Source organism: Dendropsophus ebraccatus, chromosome 7, assembly GCF_027789765.1.
Source record: "Dendropsophus ebraccatus isolate aDenEbr1 chromosome 7, aDenEbr1.pat, whole genome shotgun sequence".
NCBI classification, from domain to species: Eukaryota; Metazoa; Chordata; class Amphibia; order Anura; family Hylidae; genus Dendropsophus; species Dendropsophus ebraccatus.
Window position 1 is genome coordinate 74512542 of NC_091460.1, and position 25883 is coordinate 74538424.

At 43.6% G+C, this 25883-nt stretch overlaps 2 protein-coding genes across 5 annotated transcripts in view; one reads left to right on the forward strand and one right to left on the reverse strand.

The window, feature by feature from the left end:
* Positions 1–1341: 1341 nt before the first annotated feature.
* On the reverse strand, positions 1342–4552 carry LOC138797517 (palmitoyltransferase ZDHHC1-like). Of its 4 annotated transcripts, none has more exons than XM_069977793.1 (2): positions 4450–4552; positions 1342–2556 (listed from the first exon to the last, which is right to left on the reverse strand). In XM_069977793.1, exon 2 carries the CDS (start codon positions 2489–2491, stop codon positions 1427–1429), a length of 1065 nt encoding a protein of 354 aa, XP_069833894.1. In that variant the 5' UTR covers positions 2492–2556; positions 4450–4552; the 3' UTR covers positions 1342–1426. The 4 variants fall into 4 exon arrangements, with proteins under 4 accessions (XP_069833894.1, XP_069833895.1, XP_069833893.1 ...); XM_069977794.1 differs by having other exon boundaries at positions 1342–2553; positions 4450–4538; XM_069977792.1 differs by lacking the exon at positions 4450–4552 and adding an exon at positions 3844–4124 and having other exon boundaries at positions 1342–2553.
* Positions 4553–6534: 1982 nt separating this feature from the next.
* The window catches only part of AGA (aspartylglucosaminidase), a 41314-nt gene continuing 21965 nt past the window's right edge, over positions 6535–25883 (forward strand). Inside the window, exons 1-4 of the mRNA XM_069976169.1 lie at positions 6535–6612; positions 14003–14222; positions 22064–22217; positions 23762–23874. Coding sequence (XP_069832270.1) covers positions 6535–6612; positions 14003–14222; positions 22064–22217; positions 23762–23874 — 565 coding nt within the window. The remainder of the gene's footprint in view (positions 6613–14002; positions 14223–22063; positions 22218–23761; positions 23875–25883) is intronic.

Sequence of the window (25883 nt, forward strand, 5' to 3'; positions counted from 1 at the left end):
CCCGCACAGCTCTGGGAGTCGGGTCATGACATCGCCATTTTATCCAGGAAGTGAAGCCTTGATGCAGTAGTAAGTGCAGGGAAAAAAGCTCTTTATGTGCATTTCCCGTAATAAGTGTATATTGGTGATTTGTATAACTTTTGGGGAGCAATACAATACTTTAATAAAAATGTTCACCGGACTTCTCCTTTAAGTGCACAACCTCCTAAACCCCAAGCTGTGTCCTCCTCAACCCCAAGCTGTGCCCTCCTCAACCCCAAACTGTGTCCATAAAAATAGAAAACTTTGAAATATCATTACCAATTGCATTATTAGTGTCCAATGCACCCTGTTCCTGCTGCTACTTTTGGTAAACCATGTGTGCTGATGTGTTGTCTTTAGTGGCTACACATTAGGGGTCACAATGGTGGCAGAGCTCTCTTCATTTTACAATGGTGTGCTCCATTCATTCCGGGGGACATTTTACCTCCATTCTCATGATCAACTGTAACTGAGTGGTTGGACCCTTCACCCTACCAATCGACTAGTTGTTTCCTATCCTATGGATAAATGACAACTTTTTGGCATAGAACCTTTTATACCTTTTATTTTAGGGTATGTTTTTTACCACTAGAGACTACGCACAATCATGGCAAAAACAAGGCACAAAAAATGCACTTGAGAATATACCCTAAAGACTCATCTGTTACTAACAGTTATGACTATGATTATTATTTTTATTCATTGACATTGGACAGTTATCACTATGACTTTTAATTTCAGTTCAATTTAAATTCAGGATTAGATGGATGTTATGCAAAAAGACCCATTATGTATTGAGACTTGTGTGTTGACCCTTAGGGTCCTATTAGACGAACCAATGACCCAATCAATAATGTAAACCAGCACCGATCTGCTAGATTGGCGGTCGTTTACTGAACCTATAACATAGCTCCATAATCATTTAGCACGGGCTGCATGGACATCGTTAGCAATGTCCGTGCAGCCCTTGCCCAAAACTGATATACATTACCTCTCCACGCTCTCTGTCAGCTCAGACAGGCCCGAAGTGAAAGCAGAAGGCAGGAGAAGACCGGGAGCGTGGACAGGTAATGCATGCAAGCTTAATTGTTAGCCATCAGCCTGACACTTGATGATTTTAGGTCCAAACCTACAGACAAGATCAGCCGATGATCATTGTCATTAGCTGATTGTTGTCTCTATTTCATAGAGCAATAATTGGCCAAGTCAGCCTTATCACTTTGTGTAATACGCCCTAACCCTGCCACACAACATGGAATTCACGGAAATATCTGAAATTTAAATATAAATTGAGTTTTACACCAGCACAATACACAAAAGCACATTATCTGAATGCTTTATTTGAAATATACGTCTCATTTAGTTTGTGCACAATGTGGAGTTGTCATACCCAGTGGTTGCACATTTACATTTCTGATGTTCTTGTACTTCTGCGTGATATTTGGAACACATCTCCGAATCCAAATCTGGAGCTTGGGCGATGTTCTTCATTCTGTGTTTGGGTTGCTCTATCTATTTGAATTGTTATTTCATCTTTTTGTGTTGCTATATCTGCCATTTTGATTAACGTCTGTGTTGCTACATTGTTCTTTATTGGCTGCTCTGTCTGCATTGACGTATCATGGAAATATAGGTGGCTCTTTCTTTCAGCTGATAGGACTAAGAAATATTGGAAAAAAGGACAGGAACCGATGCCTTCAATGTCTATGCTCCTCGTGGGTTGTTGCTGAGAGTTTTTCTTTTCCAATTCACGGTTCTCACAATACTCTTGCATAGTCAATTCTTGCCTCAGCAAACAAAGGCGGAAACATATATAGTATCCCAACACAGCTGCTGTTAAGAGACTAAGAACTCCATATATAAAGGTTATTGTAGGGATCACAACTGAATGCATTTCAAGGATGTTTTTGGGAATGATAATAAGCCAGCTGTTAGACGCTTCCAGCAACACCAATGGCTGATAGTAATACACAGAAAACTCATACAGGGACAAGATGGCCAGACATGTCATGCCTAAGAAAGATGCCACCAGGCAATTCATGTAAAACCAAAAATTTCTTCCTCCGATACAGGTGTTAAAAATCAAGGAATGGTGATCAAAGTTGAAAACATCTTTTTGACAAACACAGCAAAATCTAGTTTTCTCTTTATAAAAAGTCACAGGTATTATGTGGCAATGCATCTTCTCTGGTTCGGTTTTGTTTGCTTCCATGGAGTTGACAGGAACATATAGATCTACACTAGAAGCGTCAATAGAATTTGTAAGGAGATAGAGAATAAAATATCCAGAGAACAAGAAGCCTAGAATTCCATAGCCAGCAGATTGCCAGGAGCAAGGAAGCAGCGGAATGATTAAGCCAAAAGCTGTGATTTCCAAAAACACATACATAATCCAGCTAAGGATTTGCAGTCGATGCCATGGCCGCTGTAACCCATTCCTCCGCTTTTTGTCTGGAAGCTCCATATCCATTTGAAGGTTGATGATTTTACTTTACGTGAATGTAAATAACTCTTTTTATTGTTTCTTGGAATCTGCTGAAGAAAACAACATCTTTACAGTGAAGATCTTGCCTCGCTCTGAAAACACATCATTCATGTATAGGTCACACAGAATCTATGACATCACTAAGATGGCCAGCACACCTACTATGATGTCATTTGATTCTGAAATAGAGGGTTTAAAACAAAAGAAGGATGGGGGGGCACCTAATATCAGCAGCGTAGAGATGTGGTGGGTGAAAAAGTATGGAGTGCACTCACCTTGTTAGGTTGTGCTGTAGTAGGCACAACACTAACTTAAAGCTTATCCAGCAGAAACCACTGCAGCTAGCTGTAGACCACCACTACCAAAAGCAGTAAGTGTGAAGGAACCATAGCAGAAAGATGCAGAAAACAGCGCAGGTGTAAAACCAGGGGAAAATGCATGAAAACCGCATGTGACACGTTCATGCGTCTCAGCAGAATTCTAACTCAACACATAAAAGAGAGCCTTTCTCAAGCTTGGAAATAGAATAGAGGCTGGAAATCATGTGGTATACTTAGTGCATATCTACTGTACACCAGAAGTAGATCCACAAAGTAGCACAAAGGGAGAACCTTTATATATTCCATCCCATTTGAATCCATTTATGGCTTTGGCACAAAAATTGCAGTGGCAAAAACTGCTGTGTGTGATTCAAGCATTAGGGTTCATTCACACGTACAGAATTCGCAGCAGATTTGATGCTGTGTTCAGTTATTCAGATCAATTCTGCTGCGATACGGTGTTTGTGAAGCTACCCTAAGGCTATGGTCAACATAACCTAGATCTATATACTGTATAAGAAGCGACAATCCAGAAGGAAAGCCAATGCTAAATGTAAATCATTGAAACGTTCAATATTTTGTAAGACTCAGAAAACTATTTTTACTACGTAAACATGCTTACAAAATCATAGAAATAATAAAACCCCTGCTCATGGCGGATGAGATCAGGGTGAAGATCATCATATAAAAAGAAATAACACAACATGTTGTTCATATAACTAGGTTTATAAGAAATGTAAGTGGGGCTGGTTGGGTGGTGTTCTGGACTGCTGGTATGCCTCTATGGCTTAGAATAATTATATTATATTCCTATTATACATCCCTATATCCTTTGGTAATATTGCGATGTACTGTACATCCAAGTGCTTTGACATAGAGACCATTATAAAGAAAACTAGTACAGTATGAATGTGAGTTTACATTAGGTCACTTATTTAGCTAAACTATATAGACTATATTATATAATTGCCCCATATTTATACTGTATACTACAATAAATAGCTGTACTGTATTTACCAGTCCTTATGTGCATGTCCACCATCACTCCTTCCTCCATCACTAAGCTGAGACAAATGGCAGTTATCGAGCAACTGGCTCTCCAAACAGTTTTTGAGTACAGAGGCTGCAAAGGGACAAATTTCCTCAAATGCCTTGCCTAGCTTTAGAGGGAATCTGTCACTAGGTTTATGCCATCTTAAATGAGGGCAGCATAAACTATTTGCAGAAACAGCTTGGTTGTATTAGTTACATAATTTTGTCCAGGCGTTTTCCTTATATCGAGGAGAAAAGGATCCTTGCCCCACCCCTACCCCGCCCTCCAGCTGCTGATTGACAGATGACTGCCTATACACAGCATGAATAGATAACTGCCAATCAGCAGCTGGTGACCACGTTTTTCTGTACATTAAGGTTAGCTTCACATGTACCGGATCCGCAGCGGATTTCAAGCTGTGTTTGCAGCAAAATCCACTGCGAATCCTGGTAGTGTGAAGGGAATTGGTCACATCTGCAGCAGAATTTTCATCCAGTATGTGACCCGGCCCCTTTAACCGCCCTACCAGGATCCGCAGCGAGTTTGCAGCGAGACATGTGAAGCTATGCTTAAAGTAAAGATAATCTCACTTGTCCAGGTTGATGCTCTTCTCTGGGGCTCTGGCCTCCCCTGGTTAGGTCTGGCTGCTGCATATGGGGGCGGGACCAATCCCTCTGCTCATTACACAGAGCAGACGTCCTGGAGGCAGAAGAGGGAGCATGGGGCTCTTGCCATCCCGGCAGCTCCTGCTGATAGAACTGAATAGGGAGGGAGAACAACCAAGGAGGTAAGTGGATGTTATTTTTTAACAACCCCCCCCCCCCCCCCCCCATGGACTATGTCAATGACCAGCTTTTTTTTAATATAAAATGGCCAAAGAGGGGTGTAGGGTGTGTTTTTTTTAAATAGAAAATACCAAATGTGTCATGTCCTGGGCCCGGCTTTGTCCTGAAGATGCAGACACAGGGGAGTTGCTTTCTCTCACCTGTGCCTGCTCTTCAGCCTGATTGCTGCCGCCGGCCCTCTTATTCTTTTCTGAGCTGTCAAAAGCAGCTCCCCTTGCTGCCGATATCTTCGGGGCCTCTAATGTAATGATGAAATAGATCTTGGTTCTGTCATTACAACGGGGACCCCGAGCTGCTTTTGACAGCTCAGAAAAGGTGAAGAGGGAGGGCGGAGGAGAACACAGGGGCAGGGGAAGGTATAGGCTGTAGGGACATTACTAACTGTGAGAGATACACAGCGATTTCCCGTGATTGCTCTGTAGCTCAAGAGTCGGCGTGTGACAGTTTATAACGCCTCATAGAGGCAACAAAAAAAAAATAACATATATTTACAGTTATGCAATGGCACTTAAGGCCATTGCATTACTGTAAAGTGACAATATGGTGATAGGTTCTTGTTTAAAGGACAAGTGCCATGAAAAACTTTTTCCCAGTAATTGCAGCACATTACAAAGTTATATAACTCTGTAATGTGCTTCAATCACCTATCTGCTTCCCTTCCCTGTCTTTGCCCCCCTCCACCCCCCAGCAGGAAGTGTCCCGACTCACACAGACCTCATTACTGTTGTCACCGTCACCAAGCTCTTCTCTCAGCTCCTTCTCCTGTTACACAAGCCTCCCCCCTCCCCTGCCTTGTCAGGTGACAGGCTTGCTCAGCTCCCATTGGCAGAACAACTGCAAGCCATCACTTGTCACATCTCACTTGCTTATCTTCCCTCTGACTGACTCCGGCACTTAGGCAGCTCCCCCCTCCTCTCATACCCTCTTTCCCCCTCCCCTCATACCCTCTCTCCCCCTCCCCTCATCCCCTCTCTCCTGCTGCCGTGGACTCAGTGAAGGAGTCATGTCACTAGAGAAGATAAGCTGAGCAAGCAGAGTCACCTGACAAGGAGGGGGAGAGGAAGGCTGGTGTAACAGGACCTAGAGCAGCCCTCCTGCTGATGACTCATCCTCACAAGAAGGAGCTGCCTGGTGACGGTGACGACAGTAATCAGGTCTGTGTGAGTTAGGACACTTCCTGGTGGGGGGTGGAGGGGGGAAAAGACAGGGAAGGGAGGCAGATAGGTGATTGAAGCATATTACAGAGTTATATAACTTTGTAATGTGCTTCAATTACTGCGAAAAAGTTTTTCATGGCACTTGTCCTTTAAGTAAAATTAGTAAATTTTGTAAACCCTTTTAAGATGTTTGCCACTCCCCCATTTTACATAGGTGCATGTAGATTTTGCATACGGATCCAAAATACTGAGGCATTATGGATGAAAGACCATCAGTATTGTTTCAGTATTGCATTGGGTTTGTATGCGGTCTAAGGCCGGGTTCACACATCATAAAACACCGTCCATTCTGTGACCCGGCCGTGTCACAGAACAGCCAGCGTCAGTGAAGTTTATCCCGGCTGGTACTGTAGTACCGGCCGGATAAACTTCTTTTCTTGTAAATTCACCACTGTACACAATGGAGAACCTGGCCAGGGCTACACTCTCCATTGTGTAAAATGTCAGTTTTTGCTGCGGCTGCTAGGGATCTTGGCCGGAGTTTATATTATGTGGGATCCCGTTCATTTTTAATTGAAAGTATTTTTTGAATTAATCACGGCTGTTGTTGCAAATTGCAACAGAATAAGGATAGGTGTTATCTATACGGAGGCACACTGAGGACTATGACGACATGTTGATGGATGAAGTTACCAAAATGTCAGTAAAGAGGGACATTGTAGTTATGAGTGACTTCAACATGCCAGATGAGGTTTGGAATATCCCTTGTGCACTTACATGTTAAAGCAAGAATGTAATAGGGGCCCTTATACTGTAGCTTGTCACCAGAGGAGAGCACATTCTAGTTTAAGTATGTATGTCATTGCAAAGACACACATGCAAATATATAGAAAATAGAGTTAAGCAAACTTCGAGCATACTCGGGTTCATCTTACGCCTTGCATTGATTACTGGTAGCTGAAGAAGTTGGTGTCAGCTCTAAGGCTGCCTGGAAAACATGGATACAGCCATAGGTTGTATCCATGTTTTCCAGGACTCTCTTGAGCTGCCACTGGTAATTAAATATGGGGCATTTGGGTTCGGACAAGCGCACTCAAGGTTTGCTTATCTCTAACAGCAAATCCAGGACAATCTTTATTAAACAACAAATCTTAAAAATGAATATGAATAGAAGTACATGGTCACATCATGAATAGAAAAAGACATGCCTAGTACGAAGTAAAAACATTTAAAAACAAAGAGAACAGTTTTGTTGCCGGGTGTGGAATCAAAACCCCACTCACTGGTCAAGTAATGTACACCCTGCAGAATCCCTCCATACAAAGTACAGTGCACAATGCAACCATTAATCCTGCTGCAGTATGTGACTCATGTAATGTTTCCAGAGGGGGCTAAAAAAAACCACACATATCATCTTCACAGGAAGATTTGTCAAAAAATGAATGCAAATATACTATACAGATAAAAATACTGATAACATATGGATGAAATATTACGTATGGAGGCATCCAATTTTAATCCCTCTCCAGAGACAATTGGTGTTTTTCATCTGCAAAACAAAATAAAGTAATGCATACTGGCCCCGATTTGGAACTTTAGAACAATTGGAACTTTTTTGAACAAATAGCAACCACATCTCTACTTTGGCACCCATCTTAACAGCCCCATTAATTAACACTAGCTCTTTTACCCACCAGGTTTGGATGGACTCGAGCATGCTCAAGTTGTGCTCACCTCTAGTTACATTAAAAATAATTAAAGCGACTCTGTACCCACAATCTGACCCCCCCCAAACCACTTGTACCTTCGGATAGCTGCTTTCAATCCAAGATCTGTCCTGCGGTCCGTTCGGCAGGGAATGCAGTTATTGTCCTAAAAAAATACTTTTAAAGTTGATGCCCGTGCCAGACGGGAGTATCTGTGCCCTAACTTTGCACCACCCCTCCGTCCCTCCTCCCCACCCTCTTCATCATTAGGAATGCCACTGAAACATTTTCTCCGCGCTGAACATTGCACAGGTCCTTAAAGTGACACTGTCACCTCCTTGTTCATGTAAAAAGTCATCTTTTATCAACTGCAGATTGTGTTAAGTGGGCAGGGCCTAGCGGCATTAGCGCCCTTTAACCCCCGCCCACAACACCACAGTTGGCCCCGCCCCCTCGTCGGCCCTTGGAACAGGCTGACTTAAAAGTTCTAGACCCCACCCCCTTTACGCCAGCCAACCAATGGGCGTCAAGGGGGCGGGGCTAAGTGGCACTAATGCCGCGGGGCCACGCCCACTTAATACAATCTGCAGTTGATAAAAGGACACTTTTTACTTGAACAAGCACCATGACGTATGATATGAAATAAGGTATGAAAAACGCTAAATTTACCCTTTACACCTGTGTAGAGATGTCAGAATGCACAAAGGGGGTGACAGTGTCACTTTAACGATCCAGCTCATGTGCCGGGCTGCTACAGGTGGGGAATAGGAGGCAATCTGCCTGGAGCATTTCTAGTGATAAAGAAGGTGGGGAGAAGGGACGGAGGGGTGGTGCAATGTTAGGGCACAGATACTCCCTTTTGGCACGGGCTTCAATTTTTAAAGTATTTTTTTAGGACAATAACTGCATCACCTGCCGAGTGGACCGCAGGACAGGTCTTGGATTAAAAGCAGCTATCCGAAGGTACAAGTGGTTTGGGGGTACAGAGTCGCTTTAAGTTGCTGCATTGGGCTGTGTTTCGAACACATATGTGGAAACACACCCTCAGGCATCGACAGGAAGATTTTTTGCTTTCTCTTCACAGTTTACAATACTGTCTGTAAAATAAAACTTTGTGTGATTCCAGTCATTAAAAATAAAGAGAGACAGTACAGTCATGGGTCATGTACTCTGAACTCAAGCAAGAATCTATGAGACAGCTTTCCTAGCCTATAATGTGATGGTCACAGGTAAAAGAAATCTACAAATTAAACATTTCCTTTGGAAAGTAGTTTTGCAGCATTCAAGTGAAAGTCAATTTAATATTTCAAAATGTCAATACTTGCTTCTCTAAGCGTTCCTTTCACTTGCTGCCTCCGGCTACAAAACCACTGTGAATATATCAAAAATCCAGGGAAAGATTAGGCTTTGAAGGTAGGGATAGTAGCACCTGGTTCGCTTATAAAATCAAGGTTCTTCTTGCACGTTCGTACTGCTCATATTTAGATTCTCATAAAATACCCTCAAAGCTTTGTGCAGTACATTGCAGCCAAAAGACTGAGAAGCAAAATGTCAATATATGATTAGGAAGATCATGTCAAGTCTAATCCTATCGTTCCCAGTAGGATAACAGTTAGTTTCAATAGGTTACCACGTTGAATACATACAATCTAGGAAATCTTGCATCTTATATAAGAGTCCGTGGAGCCTCAGTTACGAGTCTCAAAACACGGGATAGCCAGATATCTCTAGCCTGTTGCCAACGGGCCGAAACCCCGAAACGGCTGTCTGTGGGTGGAAGCCTGCCTTTGCAAGCCCTTGTCATGATCGCAATACTCGCACCTTGAGTTAGACATTGACAAAAGGGGCCACCCTGTTGTTTCCCTGTCTATGTTCCAATACTCGCAATCGAGTGGGACTTAAGGGGTTATTTATCAGGGTGGTGTGGTGCTCTCCCCATCATGGAGGCACCCCGTTGGCAACAGGCTAGAGATATCTGGCTATCCCGTGTTTTGAGACTCGTAACTGAGGCTCCACGGACTCTTGTTTTGCATATTTAAATTTTTGGGGGCATCAGTGGAGACTCTTGATTGAGTACTTCATTGGAATTCTTTTCGCTGTTCTCCTTGAGTTCAGTGATTACTGTGTTTTGTTGGTTGATCTTATATAAGAGCCATACAGAGCTAGCATTTATTTCTTTGCTGGATGCTTTGATTTCCTTTATATTCAAATCAGGAATGTACTTTTATTATCTCTGCGCTCCCAGGGTGGCTCCCAGGTTCTAATATTTCTTGGTGCCAAAATAGCTCGATAGTAGGGTTGTGAGTCATTATTTAAATCAGCAGCCATGATGTTAACTGGTAAAAATTAGTGTATCCTCTTATGTATAACATCACAGTAAGTAAGAATGCTCCTTTATGTTTCATTTACCTTTGGTGTTATTTTATTATTTGTTTTAATGCTGCGTTTACACGAAGCGATAATTTGCCCAATCAATCATTTAACGATTTTGAAGCAACGATTTGGTTTTTATAACGTTCAGCGTTTAGACTAATAAATCGTTAGAAAATTCGTAAGAAAAATCGTTATTGCAATCGTTTTTAAGATCGCTTAAGCCCATTTTTTACATAGGGTGAATCTTTGAAAGACTGTTTATACCAAGCGATCTGCGAATTTTTAGCAAACTACGATTTGAGAACATGTTGAAAGATCAAAATGAACGATTTCTTGTTCGTCGCTTGATCGTTTGCTGTGTTTACATGGAACAATTATTGCTCAAATTATTGCTCAATTGCGATTGTTATTGCAAAAATTTGAACGATAATCGTTCCGTGTAAACGCAGCATAATTACTATTAATAACTCCACAGTATCATACTCCATGCTATCAAAAGCCATTAGAAAAATCACTGATTTTTTTGTAAACCCACCTAGTGAGTGCATGAAAGAAAATATACAAATGCACTTTCATAATTCTTATAGTCCATCTAGCAAAAAACAAAAACATTATTAGGGTACAAACCCACTTGACGTATTTGCTGCGTGAATCAGTCTTAAAAATAAGCAGGCAAAACGCAGGTTGGCTTTATACAATTGTTCTGCGTTAAAATACGCAATTGCGTATTTTTGAAGCGTGAAGCTACATGCGTTTTTCGCACAGGTTGTTAACAACTGATGCTTTGCTAACAACAAGCTTCACGCTTCAAAAATACGCAATTGCGTATTTTAACACAGAACAATTGTATAAAGCCAACCTGCGTTTTGCCTGCTTATTTTTAAGACTGATTCACGCAGCAAATACGTCAAGTGGGTTTGTACCCTAAAAGGGAATCTGTCAGCTCCCGGGCTCTACCTAAGGTGCTGACAGTGTGCTGTACTGCAATGAACCCCTGCAGTCCTGTCAATGTCTGATTGGGACCCCGGCAGTGTGCCGAGACCTCTCCTGCTCTGGACAGTTCCTGTTTCAGCCAGAGATGTAAGCAGAGAGCACTGTGTTAGACTGAAAATAAAACATTTGCTGCAGGACATATAGCTGCTGATAAATGAGGGAAAAATTGAGTTTTTTAATAGAAGTAAATTACAAATCTATATAACTTTCTGACACCAGTTGATATGAAAGAAAAATATTTTTGCTGAACAACCCCTTTAAATGGTGGCCATTCACTCAATATTAACAGGGATTTGAACCAAAGAATGACCTGCTGGCAGGTCTCTAGACAGGTGAGTTAGCCCTACCACAGCTCCAACACATTTGGGCTCAGAGATTCAACTGTATCTGCATGTTTCTTTCAGACAAAACCTGTCTACAGAGGACTGATCTGCAATGAGAAACAGTGGCTGATAGCTGAGCGAGCAGGATGCCCGGCAGCATTGATTATTCATAAGGGTGTGTTTACACAGAGAAATTTATCTGACAGATTTTTTAAGCCAAAGCCAGGAATGGATTTGAAAAGAGGATAAATCTCAGTCTTTCCTTTATGACCTGTTCTCTGTTTATAGTCTGTTCCTGGCTTTACCTTCAAAGATCTGTTAGATAAATCTCTGTGCTATCTTCTGATTGATTTAATATCTGTACAAATCTAAAGTTTTTTTTTTTTTTATAGCTGTATTATCCTTATAGTATTGCATGATATGGTAGGGCACCACTAGCACTCATTTTATGGCACTGACTAGAACAGTTGTAGATGCTGTACAAATGTTTTGACTGACAATATAGAAATTCTGGTAGCAGCGTATATAGAGCATAAAAGTCAATTACAATCCCTTTTTCATGTTGGTAGTAGCACATAATCATTGCCTTGCAGAACTGTCTAGAGCAGTGCTTCTCAAACTGTGAGGCAGGCCTCACCAGTGAGGCGCCTCCTAGTTGTTAGTGAGGCCCAGCTGAGGAGCCAGTTTTCACAAAAGTAACTATGATCTGCACAGTCCTTTTGCTGTTTGCAAAAATCTCCATTTTAGCAACATTATTAATTTATTTTGTACTTGCTTTATTAGTATATAGAGCTTGGGATACAGGTGAAAGGTAGTCCTAGCATTATTTTCAGCTTTTAAATGGACTTTCTCCAGATAGTGAGGCCCAGGCACCCTCTTGGTCAGTCTGGTGAGGCCCAGGCATTGCCTTGGTCTGTTGGGTGAGGCTCCAGTCGAAAAAGTTTGAGAAGCACTGGTCTAGTGCACTGTAGGAAACACCAGTCATCTGTGAGTGTCTGTGATTTCTCACATGTAACTTCTTCCAAGTGGAAGAGCTTTTTAATTAACACATATAAGCACAATCTGAGGTTAGCTGGGGGAAAGATCAGAGGGAATGTGAGGAAATAATATTTTACTGAAAGAAAAGTAGAAGCTTGGAACCTTCCAGCAGATATGGTTGGTAAAGGAGCAGTAACTGAAGGTAGGCTGTAGCAGTGTCTTGGCTCCATCACTGAATGGCTGAACGGGCCCACCATGTCACAACTCAGAACCTGGAAGAGTCCAGAGCAGCGGTGTATGGGCCGCAGGTAGGGAGGTGTGTATTTTTATTTCCCCACTCTCTTCCCTATTATTTTCCCACTCTATTCCAAAAAGAGTAAAAACTGCATTTTAAGTTCTTCCTGAAATTTCATCCCCCAAGCAGTAAGCAGTGTGTATCTACTCTAAAGGCCCGATTCAGAGGAGGCAACGAGCGCCGACCTGTCAGGTCAGCACTCGATCGCTCCTCGTTCCCCGCTTGCTGCTGGCGCTATTACACGTGTCTACAGCGAGCAAGAGCCGAGGGAGCCTTTGTGATCGCCATCGGTCTGCTGCCGTTGCTCCTATTCCAAGAAGAGACTACAGCATATCGCTATCATCGTTCAACTTTCAACATGTTGAAAGACAATGATCAGCCGACATCGTGCATGTTGGCTGATCGTTGTCTTGTATAACACCAGACGATTATTGTCCGTAATGGCCAATAGTCGCTTTGTGTCATAGGGCGTTAAAGAGGACCTGACAAGCTCCCGACCCCAGCTAGATTCCCTTATACTGACCTCATCTCGCCGAGTCCCGCTCCCGGGATGGAGATATCCTGGTCAGAAGCCGGCGCGTGCTGTGGAGATAGGTCCGGCGTCCATAGAGAATGAATAGAGCCGGACTCATCTCCACATCGCGCGCCAGCTTCTGACCAGGATATCTCCGTCCCGGGACCGGCTCCGGGACTCGGCGAGATGAGGTCAGTATAAGAGGATCTAGCTGGGGGTCGGGAGCCTGGGGGGTGACAGGTCTCCTTTAAGGGTATGTTCACACTGAGTAATATAGACGGGACCCCGCCTGCCTCAGTGTCTCTATGGGATGGCTCGCACACCTCCACTTCCATCGCTCTCCACTTAAAAGAATTGACTTGTCAATTCTTTTGAGCAGAGAGCGGCAATAGCGGAGGTGCGTGAGCCATCCCATAGAGACACTGAGGCAGGCGGGGTCCCGTCTATATTACTCAGTGTGAACATACCGTAAGATAATAATAAAGGACATACTATAACGGCAGACTAGATAGACCAGGCGGTCTTACTCTGCTGCCACCCTTTGTCGTTCCCATTATCCATATGGAGCTGGTACTGGAGTACTAGGGTTCCACACTACAAAATCTGATAGGAGATGCAGTTTGAATTGTGAGCCCCAATGAGGTCAGGAATGAAACAACACAGCGGAGATGTTAGAGGTATAAATGAATTACAGATAGATAGATAATAGATAGATAGATAATAGATAGAAAGAGCCATAGGAGATAGATAGATAGATAGATAGATAGATAGATAGATAGATAGATAGATAGATATGGGAATTATTGCTCTGTTATGGGTGACTGTAGGTGGCGCTGTTAGGCTTTGTGGCTGTAGAACTGATATCTGCCGGTGCAGTATATAGCCGCCCTCCTCCGTTCCCGTCCAGGTTATGCTATGAGCCCGGGATGAAGCTTATGCGGGGCTCCTGTATACGATAGGCGATAGGTCAGTGTACAGGAGCCGCTTCCCTGTGCCGTCCTCCGCCCGCCCCGCAGCGCCGTGCACACAGCTGTATTTCCGGCAGAGAGATGGAGGGCGGCGGCTCCCCGGTGCTGTACATGCTGGTCGCTCAGCTGTACGCCGTGTACTCGCAGCCCCCGCAGCCTCGGCTGCCCCTGGTCGTCAATACGTGGCACTTCGTCAGCGCCACACAGGCAGGTGAGACGGGAGCGAGGACCCCTGCACCCTGCAGCCTCAGGGGCGCGCATGTGCCGTGTGACTACTGCTGCTGCTTCTGGGTTATACTAAGTGGGGACGGTAGGGGAGGGACGGAAGGAATAACCTAAAACGAGGAACAAGAGGGGGTCCAACATAAAGTATCGCGACATTATGTCATTCGGGTATGACTATGTGACACTACCAGGATTTCCAGCTCAGGTCATTGTATAGAATTATCAGTCACGTGACCTTAAAGTGAAAGTACCCAGGAATCTGTCTCCTGTAACCACCAGAGGGGGCGCAGGGCCGGTTATTATGTGTGCCAAGAGGGGGCAACAGGGGTACACTAAACACTATTCTAGGTGAGGGTCCAATGCTGGCTAAACACAACTATAGACTTCTGCCACTCCTTGCTGCCAGTCTGTTCACAATGCATCAAGGGCAGAGATTGGTGTCCCCTTAGACCCTGTTCACACTGTCTCTTACAAGACTGCTGCATCACACAGAGGCGCAGTGTGAACCATTACCATGAAACACGCTGGACACGCAGTGGGAAGTTAGCCTGACTAGGTTATAGTGACTAGTATATCCTTCACCTTGTTTATTCCCTGGCTGTCCCCCTGCCGCCCAGTGTTATGAATGTTTCCTGCCATTGTGAGGGCACACTCTTTACACACCCCAGCGGCAGCAGTACATATTTGGAAACCTAATGTGTCCCTTCCTTTACTTAGGGGAATCTCCTAACATATCCTTCCAATGGAGGACAGCAATGTGTGCTGCATGTGAGCTCCATAGGACACCATGTTGAATATGATACTGATAAGTCTAAATTTAGATGTTGACCTCTCTCTATGGAGAGAAGCCGAAAACCCAGGTAAAGGATGGTTTTTAAATTATATCTAGAGTTGGAATCCTGCAGTATTACCAGCTCGTTACTTATAAGTCACTGACACAGATAAGACAATGTATCATGATTATAAGCCTGGAGAAAATGGCCCAAGTTTTATTATGGTCATCACATTTTATAGACAGATAAAATATAGGGTGGTAACAAATGCTAATAAGACATAGATGAGGCGGTGCTAGTGATTTAGATATTCAGTCATGCGCAATGGCATCTATATTGGTATTCATTATTATTATTCAAAAAGGTCAAAAAGGGTAGAACAATACATTCTGTGCAAAGATACTTTTTCATGAATCCAAGAGCACAATGTAGTTGTTTTCCATAAATTGTTTATAGATAGGAGTCTCTGGGTCCTTGGGGATTGTGTCTACAAATGATAACTTTCTAGGAGTTGTTCTAAGTGACGTGCTTCCAGCATTCCTCCTCTTCATCCAGAACATCTCTCTGTCACCCTCTGATCATCTCCAGTCTCTTAAGAGGGCAATATATATAGGTGTAGTCATATAGGTACGGTGCAAGGAGGTAAAATCCCATAATCTGGCCTTATCATTCCCCCATTTGACATCCGTGAAGCCTTGGACTGGAATCACTGTGGTTGGTACATAGCCAGAGGTTCCAAAGATACTGTCTGAGCCGCGGGTTGCTCAGGGGTCACATCTTCTCCATAGGGTGAACCCATCCTCCAAGTACTTGTCCAGCATCCAACCTCCAGAAATGTCCAGGCGACACAGATTCAAGAGAACCGGAAAAGGAAAACACAGTTAGTTACTCTTTATCTAAGAATTGATCTTCTCCTCTTTCGAGGTTTTATGCGAAAGAAAATACACATAAACACTTTTACTGACAAACAGATCAGTATTATGCATAAGACCACTTGGATGAGACCCTGAAGGACTCCTATTAGTTTATGGGCATCACCATAGGATAGACAAAAATAGTACCATATGTTTTATTGAAAGTTATAGATGGCGGAACAAACTTACAGCAGATGTGGTAGGTAGATCTGCAATAACCGAAAGAAAATACTAAACAATGGGTGAGTCTGTGCAGTATACATCAAATCAATATACAGCTTAGTTACAACAAAACAAATAAAAGGTTATTATCAATACCCAAACCAACATATATACATGACTAATACCTCTCCAGATTTTATCAAAATAACCGAACCTTATTGTCTTATCACTCCTGTCCCTAATCTTGACTACAGATGTAGTCCCCTTCTCTAGGTCCCTTTACCGTAGGAAGGCTTTAAAGGTAAGACAATCCTCCGTCTCGAACCTAACTAGTCTACTGTCACTCCTACGTCTCCGTGTGACACTGAGTGATCAGACAATAAGTTCTTCACTGTATATAACAGACGTGACTCTATCACAAGGACTCTACCACTTCGGCATCATGTGGGAATTGGAAAGTCACAACAACTAACTTTAAAAAGTTTCTGAAAAAGGGAAAGTTTAGATGTCAGCAAATCTTATCTCATAGCAAAAGCAAAAATAAAAAGTTGATTGACACATAAACTAAAAACAGCATAACAGATAAATGCAATAAAATCTCCACAATGTGACCTACTATGTAACCACTAGATTCACTTAAAATAACCAGATAGTGAATTCACACTCGTCAGTATGAGATCTTCAGAATTTTCCACTTCTTTTTAGTCTCTTTTTTACTTCGTTTTGTGCATAGAAAACATCTTTATAATTAGATCACACAGACCTAATGACTGGTCTCATGGTCCCATCTCTTACTGTACATAATCATATAGTATAATACATACACCAATAATATGAAGTAACTGGGCGCTTATTACCGATATAATATTTGGATCCTACTGAATTGTCTCTTGTCTGACTGAGATCATCACATATTACACATAAAATAACCACCATAGAAATAAAGCAAAGTATATACCATACATCACCTAAGGTTTCAAAGCCTTTTTATGAGAATAATATATCATATGATCCTTTTTGTAATAGTAGCATTGGTATGGATCCTTTATCCTTAAACCTATCTTCTGACTGACAGGCCTCTTTACAGACACTTGGACTCTTGGCCTCAGTTATATATAGGCCACTAGTATCACCTCAGACATTGGCTTTGTTTTCTCCCATAGCTTTGGCTGACCTGTAAAGAAGACACCAGTACAGACAAGGACATACCTATATAGGCCACCTGTGGCAGGTGGATGACGTCCACTTACATTCCCTGAAACAGGCAGGAAGATGACAGACTATGCAGACAGGCACTTTACGGTGTTACTTACAGTAGGTTATGACAGGTGTAGATAATACAGCCGTACACAACCCTCTCTGCTATATTTGTTGTCCCCTGGGCCGCCCAATGTGAGGATACTACATCACATTACACATGGCTTCCTTCTGCTGGTTTTGTCAGATAACTTACAGTGAGATACAAGGCTGTCGGCAAATAGTTATTGGATGCCATCTTCACCCTGTACCTCTTCTCCATCCGCTGGTCTCACAGCTTGTTGCTGATCGTCTCTGGAAAAGACTTAAAAACAAACAGATCCACATCTCCCCATCCACCTGTACACTATGTACGGTTACCTCAGGAAGAGACTGGAAACATCTCCCCATTCCCTTGTACGCTTTGTACGCTGTTACCTTGGGAAGAGCACAGAAACAGCATTGGCAGCTTCATCCATCATCCATCACCCTTTTTGCTTCAGGGTTTGTCTGCGTGAACGTTGCGTCAGCCGCTCTATGGCGGCTTTTCTTCTTTTTTTTTTTTTTTTCTTTCTACAAGTGTTTTTGGTAAGCCCAGGGACCAAACAAATCTCTAATTTGCCAATTAACCCATAATAGTGGGCTTCATATAGACATCTGCACAGTTACCTTCAACCATCCTACATGTCTCAGTGATTGTCCTCACCTCCAGCTTATGGCAGGAGCGGTTTCTGCAGTGGAACGTCACGCTGCATGGCGGTCACCATATATCCTTGCGTCTTGTGTCATCCATCTTTGAAAAGTCTGAGATAATCTACAATGAAAACTTTTAAACTTTCATTAATATTTGGGCTTTCAATTACATTTTCATCCTTCAGATTTAAAATATCAAACACATTAAGTAATAAAAACATCCTTATTCAAAAATAAAAAATTTGTACGGTGTTTAAAAAAATTTAAAACATCAAAATATTCACCTCTATCCCCTCCCCCATTTGAATCTACATCAAGAGGCAACAGAGATGCTGGATTCAATGCACTTAGCAAAAAAAATATATATATATTGGGGGCATAAGGAGTGCAGACTGGAGCCATGGATATGAGTTTGGCTTTACTAGGGATTATCAATATATAAAGTCATGAGCTAGTTTGCTATAATCATCACAAAACTGTTAACCCTAAAAATAAAAAACATAAAAAAATGTTAAAACATGTTAAAATCGGCTAGTCCCATATAACCTTCTTTTGCTATAAATCAAATAAAACAAATCTTAAAGATTAAATATAAAACATACTGTATATAGACTAATTCTTTTTATCAGAATTCTTTTTGTCAGAACCTTCAGCTTAATTTGTACCATCATTAGCTGAAATGAATCCAATCCTCCAGTAAGCGGCTCTTATCAGTAAGCAGAACGCTCTGGGCCTTACTTCTAACCTTGAGCAGTGAGCAGTTAAATCATAGATACAAGAGTGGAAAAAAAACTTCTTAAAAGTATCATACATTGGGGACACACACAAAGAAAATCTGCTTACAATATATATTGGGATAGATATATCTACCAAAATTTTTTTTTATAAAGTTACATAGAAACATATATTACAGTAGTAAGTTACTACAGGCTCCTTATACCATTGGGTTCTTAATAAGTGCACAAACTTCTGCGTTTGATCTTTACCATTTATCACTTTCTCTTGACATTCCTAATAAAACGTGCTTTTTCCCTCTGACTCCTACTGACACTTACGTATAACAATCTTATACACTAACAGGTCTACTAGACCCAGCTCCTTCAAACAGTCTCTATACTTTTCCTTTTCAAACCTTTGACTAACTTTCTTCACCATCAGGTAATAACATTCATTAATCAATGTGCAAAACAGTTGTCAGACTCTATCGGAGAGTCCTGTGCCCGCCCCCTCAGTGACACTAAGCAGTATGGGCGGAGGACAGAAATGCCAGAAGTTAAAATGGCCACCGGACTAGATAACCGGATATAAGGGTGTTGGCTTAGGGCATGGTTTTGAGACGTCACAATTATAATACAGACGTGGATGATATGTGGGAGTGGTTGGCTCTCAGTCGCCATCTTTGGTTACAGAAAAGTGGCGTACATAACTAAATACATGTTTTATGATCGGGACAACAGAAAATGATCAACATTTTGTGACATGTAACATACTTCTAAAGGGAACATCAGCTTAGTAAAACTGGCTGAAATACAACAGTATATAATGTAGGAGAGTACATTACACTAACAGCTCTGATTCTTTCTTTTTTTTTTTTTTTTTTTTTTTTTTTTCCCTAATGCTGCTTGCATGTGATCTGCAGAGCTAGTTGATGACCTTGTTCAAAACATAACAAATAACACACATTATGTGCCAAAATTATTGTATGCTGCTTCACTACGCAGCATTCATTAACCCCTTTTCAGCTCTCTCAGCACTGTATCTAGCAATGAGCTGGACTGTTCTCCTCGTCCATCTCCACTTATATGGCAATGTACTCTATTTAAATTTAGGTTGCCCACTTCAAAAAGGCATTTTTTTTTTTTTTTTTTACAATCAAGTCAGGGGCACTTTAAATCAAAGTAACTACTTCAACAGCTGACCAAGGGAAGATTCCTGCAGAACAAAGGGTCTATACGCCACCATTGGAGGTAGGTTGGCTTTTTGCAGGATCTGGGGTTTGTATACAGATATAAACTGGGTACAATGGTGTAACATAATGATGTGGCTTGGGTCGGCCACACACACTACAATATTCTGTCTTATCTAGATATTGCTGGTAACCGGCACATGACATGTCCACCCAGCTGGACCTGTGCTTCCCACCCATTATCCTGAATGTTTTCCTTCTGTCTGACCCTCTGGCTCTCATCTATCTACTCCACACCCTCCTCTCTTAGAACTCTAATCCTTGATTCCCCCTTAGGAATAGTACTTACATTGACCCCTAAGGTTCCTGGAAATTCCAAGGACCCATTTGCCCTGCATGTTACATGTAGGTCTGGTCACCTACCCACAAGGCAAAAATAAGTGTGCACAGGAGTGTAGGGGGTTTCCCAGGTGTTGGTCAGAGAGCCAGAGGTTGGTGGGGCTAAGGCATGTATCTGCCTTCATATCAAACCTCCTAAAGATCTGTTCTAGATCTTGCACTGCATCTTCTCATGCCCGTCGCTAACTATATCTTAGCTATTCAATTTCCCATAGCCCTCCCATAAAGATGATGGGTTCCTCTTTAGTGAACATCTTTCCCATTCTCACCCTGATCCTAGATAGCTTATCGGGGACTCTCCAGACCTGTCTAGGTCTTGTCTAGTAGGCTCCTGCTTGCGGCGGGATGCCTTCCCTCTTTGCTCTCTCCTTCTAGGAGGCGAGAATCGTCCACGGATCTACTGATCCATGCCGTGTATGTAGGTAAGCCTTCCACAAGGCAAACCCAAGGAGTGGAACTAATACAAGTACTGTTTCCACCATCCTCTGGACAGATAATTCTCAGTTCAGGAACCCATTCATACAAAGAGTCTATGCGCCTACTGTCTGTGACCTTGCAGCTGTTCTCGATGCCATGCTGTATTACAAGGGTTAAGCATTAATCACAGCCTCCCCGTAAGGACGCAGAAGTGAATAAGTTCGGCAATCCCTTTCCTTAATTCAGCATGAATACAGCAACAGCTTATCTCAATCACACCACAGTTTGCGACGGCAATGCAGCACTTTAACCTTGTCCTATCCTGGGTTACAGAGTTCTTTGTCTAACAAATAGACTCAGCTTTACAAACATATATATAGAACGCAGGTGTGACGGGAATCTGATTAGATCCGTTCCCCTGAGGCACAGATAGTACGTAAGAAAGGAAAGTCTTTCTTACCTGGCCAGTTATATCTGTGCGTCCGATGACGGATAAATCACCGCATCCCGTCTGTCTGCGTTCTGGTTGCAAGAGGCTGAGTCCCGGTTCGGACGCCAAATGATAAGTCTAAATTTAGATGTTGACCTCTCTCTATGGAGAGAAGCCGAAAACCCAGGTAAAGGATGGTTTTTAAATTATATCTAGAGTTGGAATCCTGCAGTATTACCAGCTCGTTACTTATACGTCACTGACACAGATAAGACAATGTATCATGATTATAAGCCTGGAGAAAATGGCCCAAGTTTTATTATGGTCATCACATTTTATAGACAGATAAAATATAGGGTGGTAACAAATGCTAATAAGACATAGATGAGGCGGTGCTAGTGATTTAGATATTCAGTCATGCGCAATGGCATCTATATTGGTATTCATTATTATTATTCAAAAAGGTCAAAAAGGGTAGAACAATACATTCTGTGCAAAGATACTTTTTCATGAATCCAAGAGCACAATGTAGTTGTTTTCCATAAATTGTTTATAGATAGGAGTCTCTGGGTCCTTGGGGATTGTGTCTACAAATGATAACTTTCTAGGAGTTGTTCTAAGTGACGTGCTTCCAGCATTCCTCCTCTTCATCCAGAACATCTCTCTGTCACCCTCTGATCATCTCCAGTCTCTTAAGAGGGCAATATATATAGGTGTAGTCATATAGGTACGGTGCAAGGAGGTAAAATCCCATAATCTGGCCTTATCAATACTGTATAGTTGTTTTTTACTGTCTGCTTCTGCAGGGAATAGTATAAGATGAAAAGGCCACCCAAGGTTTACGTCATGTCTGCCTATGCTTTCTGTGTGTATTGACCAAGTGTCTTTGCTTCTTAGCTTGGAAATCGCTGGCGATCGGTGGATCCGCGTTGGATGCGGTAGAGAAGGGCTGTGCTCAGTGTGAGGTTGACCAGTGTGATGGCACTGTGGGATATGGAGGGAGCCCTGATGAAACTGGAGAAACCACACTGGATGCAATGATCATGAACGGGTAACATTGTATTTTTCTATATCTTGCAGTGCTTGTGTCTCCCTTCACACACTTCCGTGTAAGTTATCATATACCTGTACTCTGCTGTCCCCTCAGGGCTCATGTACATGGCAGACCTACACGGTGGTGCACCCGGGGTGTATGGCTTCCTAGTATATAGAGCTGTATAGCTTCTGTGTTCTCTGGTACTGTGGGAACATTGGACCAATTTTTCTCTTTTGTATTCAAATTATCCATATGCTTTTGTATGAATTTGGAGGCCATAGGCCCAATGCACCTCTAGTGAAGCCCTTTTATTGCTCTCTTAAAGGGGTACTCTATCCGGGACCCCCTTTTTTTTTTTTTACAATCAATGGGGAGGGGGTGTATGAAAACAATTACATCTACTTTCCTTTGACACCTTTCCAGTTCCAGTGCTGCCTCCCACATCCTGCTGCTCCCGTCCCCGGTCTCCTGCTCCTTTCTGGTCTGTGACTGTTCTGCTGCTGAATGGCCTGAGAAGTCACATCTCAAGTCCTGTCTCAGACCAGGACGTGACTAGGGACCAAAGCAGCGGGATGAGGGCAGCAACACCGGAGCCGGGGAGGTAAAGTAGGTGTATTCTGGAGTATCCCTTTAAAGGCTTTTTCTTTCTGGCTTATAAACAGAGATATGGACATCCACCTCTTTATGTTCTGTCATGAATGATGAATCATACAAAAGCTTACTACCAGACTACCAAAACACAAAACTACCAGCTAGTTACTTACACACTATGGCTATGCATACAGCAAGAACTGAACATGAATTTAATCTCATTTTTAATATCTAAGGATACTGATACTCTATTCTACAGCTAAGTAGTGGTAGGAGTTATCCCAGCAGTTATCTAAGAGTTAATGGAACTAGTCCCAGAAAGCTCTAACTTAAAGCAGCATTTCAGAGACTTATTTCTGAATTTAAAACCTCTTAGGGTTGGGGTGAGGGATAGTGCAATATGTATTTACCTGCCACCAATTCCCTGCCAGAGCTGGTCCCAGCTGTCAGTGTTTCCTCTTCTTCATCCTGACACATGGAAATGCTTGGCCAGCCAGAAGCTCACCTCAGCCAGGGATTGGCTGGATAGACATTTCCTATGTATCAGTACAGGGAGGAGAAGGTGCTAACTGTCAGGTTTGGAATCCTCATGGGATCTGAGTCAGGCAGGTACAGACTTCTTTATTTTTACTCTCCACCCGTTAACATGTACAACATTATAAGGGTTATCCAGTACCACAAAAACATGGCCACTTTCTTCCAGAGACAGCACCACTCTTGTCTCCAATTTGGGTAGAGTTTTGTAACTTAGTTCCATTGAAGTGAATGGAGCTTAATTACAAACCCCACCTGAACTGGAGACAAGAGTTATGTTGTCTCTGGAAGAAAGTGGCCATGTTTTTGTAGCACTGGATAACCCCTTTAAGACCATTTATAGAATTTCCATACAAGTGCTGAAAATCAACAAAAGCTGCCAAAATAAAGGTCTTTTAATCTAATCCATCGAATTACATTTATCTGTATTTCAGGAACACAATGGAAGTCGGTGCAGTAGCAAATCTTAGAAGAATTAAAAATGCCATAGGTGTGGCCAGAGCTGTCATGGAGCACACAAAGCACACATTTCTAGTTGGGGAATCCGGTATGTAAATTTGAATTCCCGTAATGTTTGCTTTCTATTGTAACTTAACTTTTATCAGAAAAAAACAGTTTGCCAGACATTACAGAGGAAACACTAGGGTAAGAACTAGGTGTCATGGCCGCGGCGGCGTCCCGTGCTCCGGGCCGCCGCTGCGACCTCTCTCCGCCCCATGCAGCCGCCGGGGTCCATGTGCAGGGACCCGGCGCTGCTACCTGTTCGGCCCCGGGGGGCGCCTTACCTCGCCCCGATCCTGTCTCTGTCTGTGCCGGCCGGCGCGCACGTCCCCGCCTCCTAGGGCGCGCGCGTGCCGGCTGTCTCAGATTTAAAGGGCCAGTCCGTCCCTAATTGGTAGTTGCACCAATCACTCCCTATAAATCCCAGCATGCCCTGTCCCTCGTGTTGGAGCCCCTACATGCTTCCCATAGTGTTTGGCCCAGCTCCCTGTTGTTCCTGACCTCAGTCCTTGTTCCTAGTCCCTGTCCGCTGTCCCGGTCCCTAGTCCCTGTCCGCTGCTTAACCATTGTTCCTGAGCACTCCCTGCCACCTGCGGTTACGCCTACAGACCTCTGCCTGCACTATCTTCTGCCTACTGCTCCTGCCACGCCTCGCCTGCTGTCACTAGCAACCAAGCCAGGGGTAGCGACCTGGGGGTCGCCTGCCGCAGCAAGCCCATCCCGCCTTGAGGTGGGCTCTGGTGAAAACAGCGGCCCCTTAGACTCCGCTCCCTGGTGCGGTTACTACCATCGCTAGTGACTGTTCAGTGGATCCACGACTCCAGGCGTTACAGTAGGCTCCAACCATGGATCCCGGTGAGGTGCCTGATATCCGTGACGTAGCCCGAGTGGTCGCCCAACAGGCGTAACAGATCCAGCAACAGTCGCAGCAGATTCAGCAACTGACCGCCGCCTTACAGCAGCATACTACAGCCCAGCGCTCACCACCTCCTGCAGCCCCTTCGAGACTTCGACTGGCTCTCCCGAGTAAATACGGGGGCGATCCCAAGTTGTGCAGAGGATTCCTGACTCAATGCACCATGCACATTGAACTTTTAAGTAGTCAGTTTTCCACCGAGCGCTCTAAAGTGGCTTTCATCATCAGCCTACTGGAGGGTAGAGCTCTGGCTTGGGCCACGCCTCTCTGGGACCGAGATGACCCTGCTGCTGCAAATCTCCGAACCTTCCTGGCCGAGTTTCGCTCCGTCTTTGAGGAACCTGCCCGTGCGTCTTCGGCTGAGACAGCTCTCCTCAATCTCTCTCAAGGGAGTTCCACCGTTGGCGACTACGCCATCCAGTTCCGCACCCTGGCAGCAGAATTAGACTGGAATGAGGCCGCTCCAATAGCCACCTTCAAGAAGGGCCTATCCAGTCGGGTGAAGGACGTGCTCTCCGCCCGAGATCTTCTTACCTCCTTGAACAATCTTATCCTACTGGCTACCAGAGTCGGCAACCGGTTTTCTGAGAGAGAGGAGGAGGTCCGGCAAGAACGGCCACTAAGCCTGCCTCGTCGCCATCACCGGCTGGCACCGGTTTTCCAGAATCCAGTCACGCCAGTACCCCAGTTAACTACTGACGTTCCGATGCAGCTAGAACGAGCTCGCCTGACCCCTGTTGAGAGAGCTCGCCGACTGGAGCTGAATCTCTGTCTCTATTGCGGTGGCTCTGATCACTTCCGGCAGAGATGTCCCCAACGTCCTCAGCGTCCGGGAAACGCTCGCACCTAGGTCCGGTAGGAGAGGCCTCCCTAGGTGTGAATGCTACCTCTTCAAGGTTGTCTATGCCAGTCTCCATCCAGACACCCTCAGGACAAACGCACCAGACTACTGCCTTCATCGACTCTGGGTCTGCAGGCAGTTTCATTGCAGCCACATTGGTCCAAAGATGGCGGCTACCGGTGACCCAGCTAGCCCGATCCCTGTCTATCTCCTCGGTCACGGGCGAGACTCTTACCGAAGCTGTACACTACCAGACTGCACCTCTAGTCCTCCAGGTGGGCGCTTTACATCAGGAGAA

What these genes read in the sequence shown, in the direction of transcription:
- LOC138797517 (XM_069977793.1), bottom strand. Translation starts at nt 2,491, where the DNA reads ATGGATATGGAGCTTCCAGACAAAAAGCGGAGGAATGGGTTACAGCGG.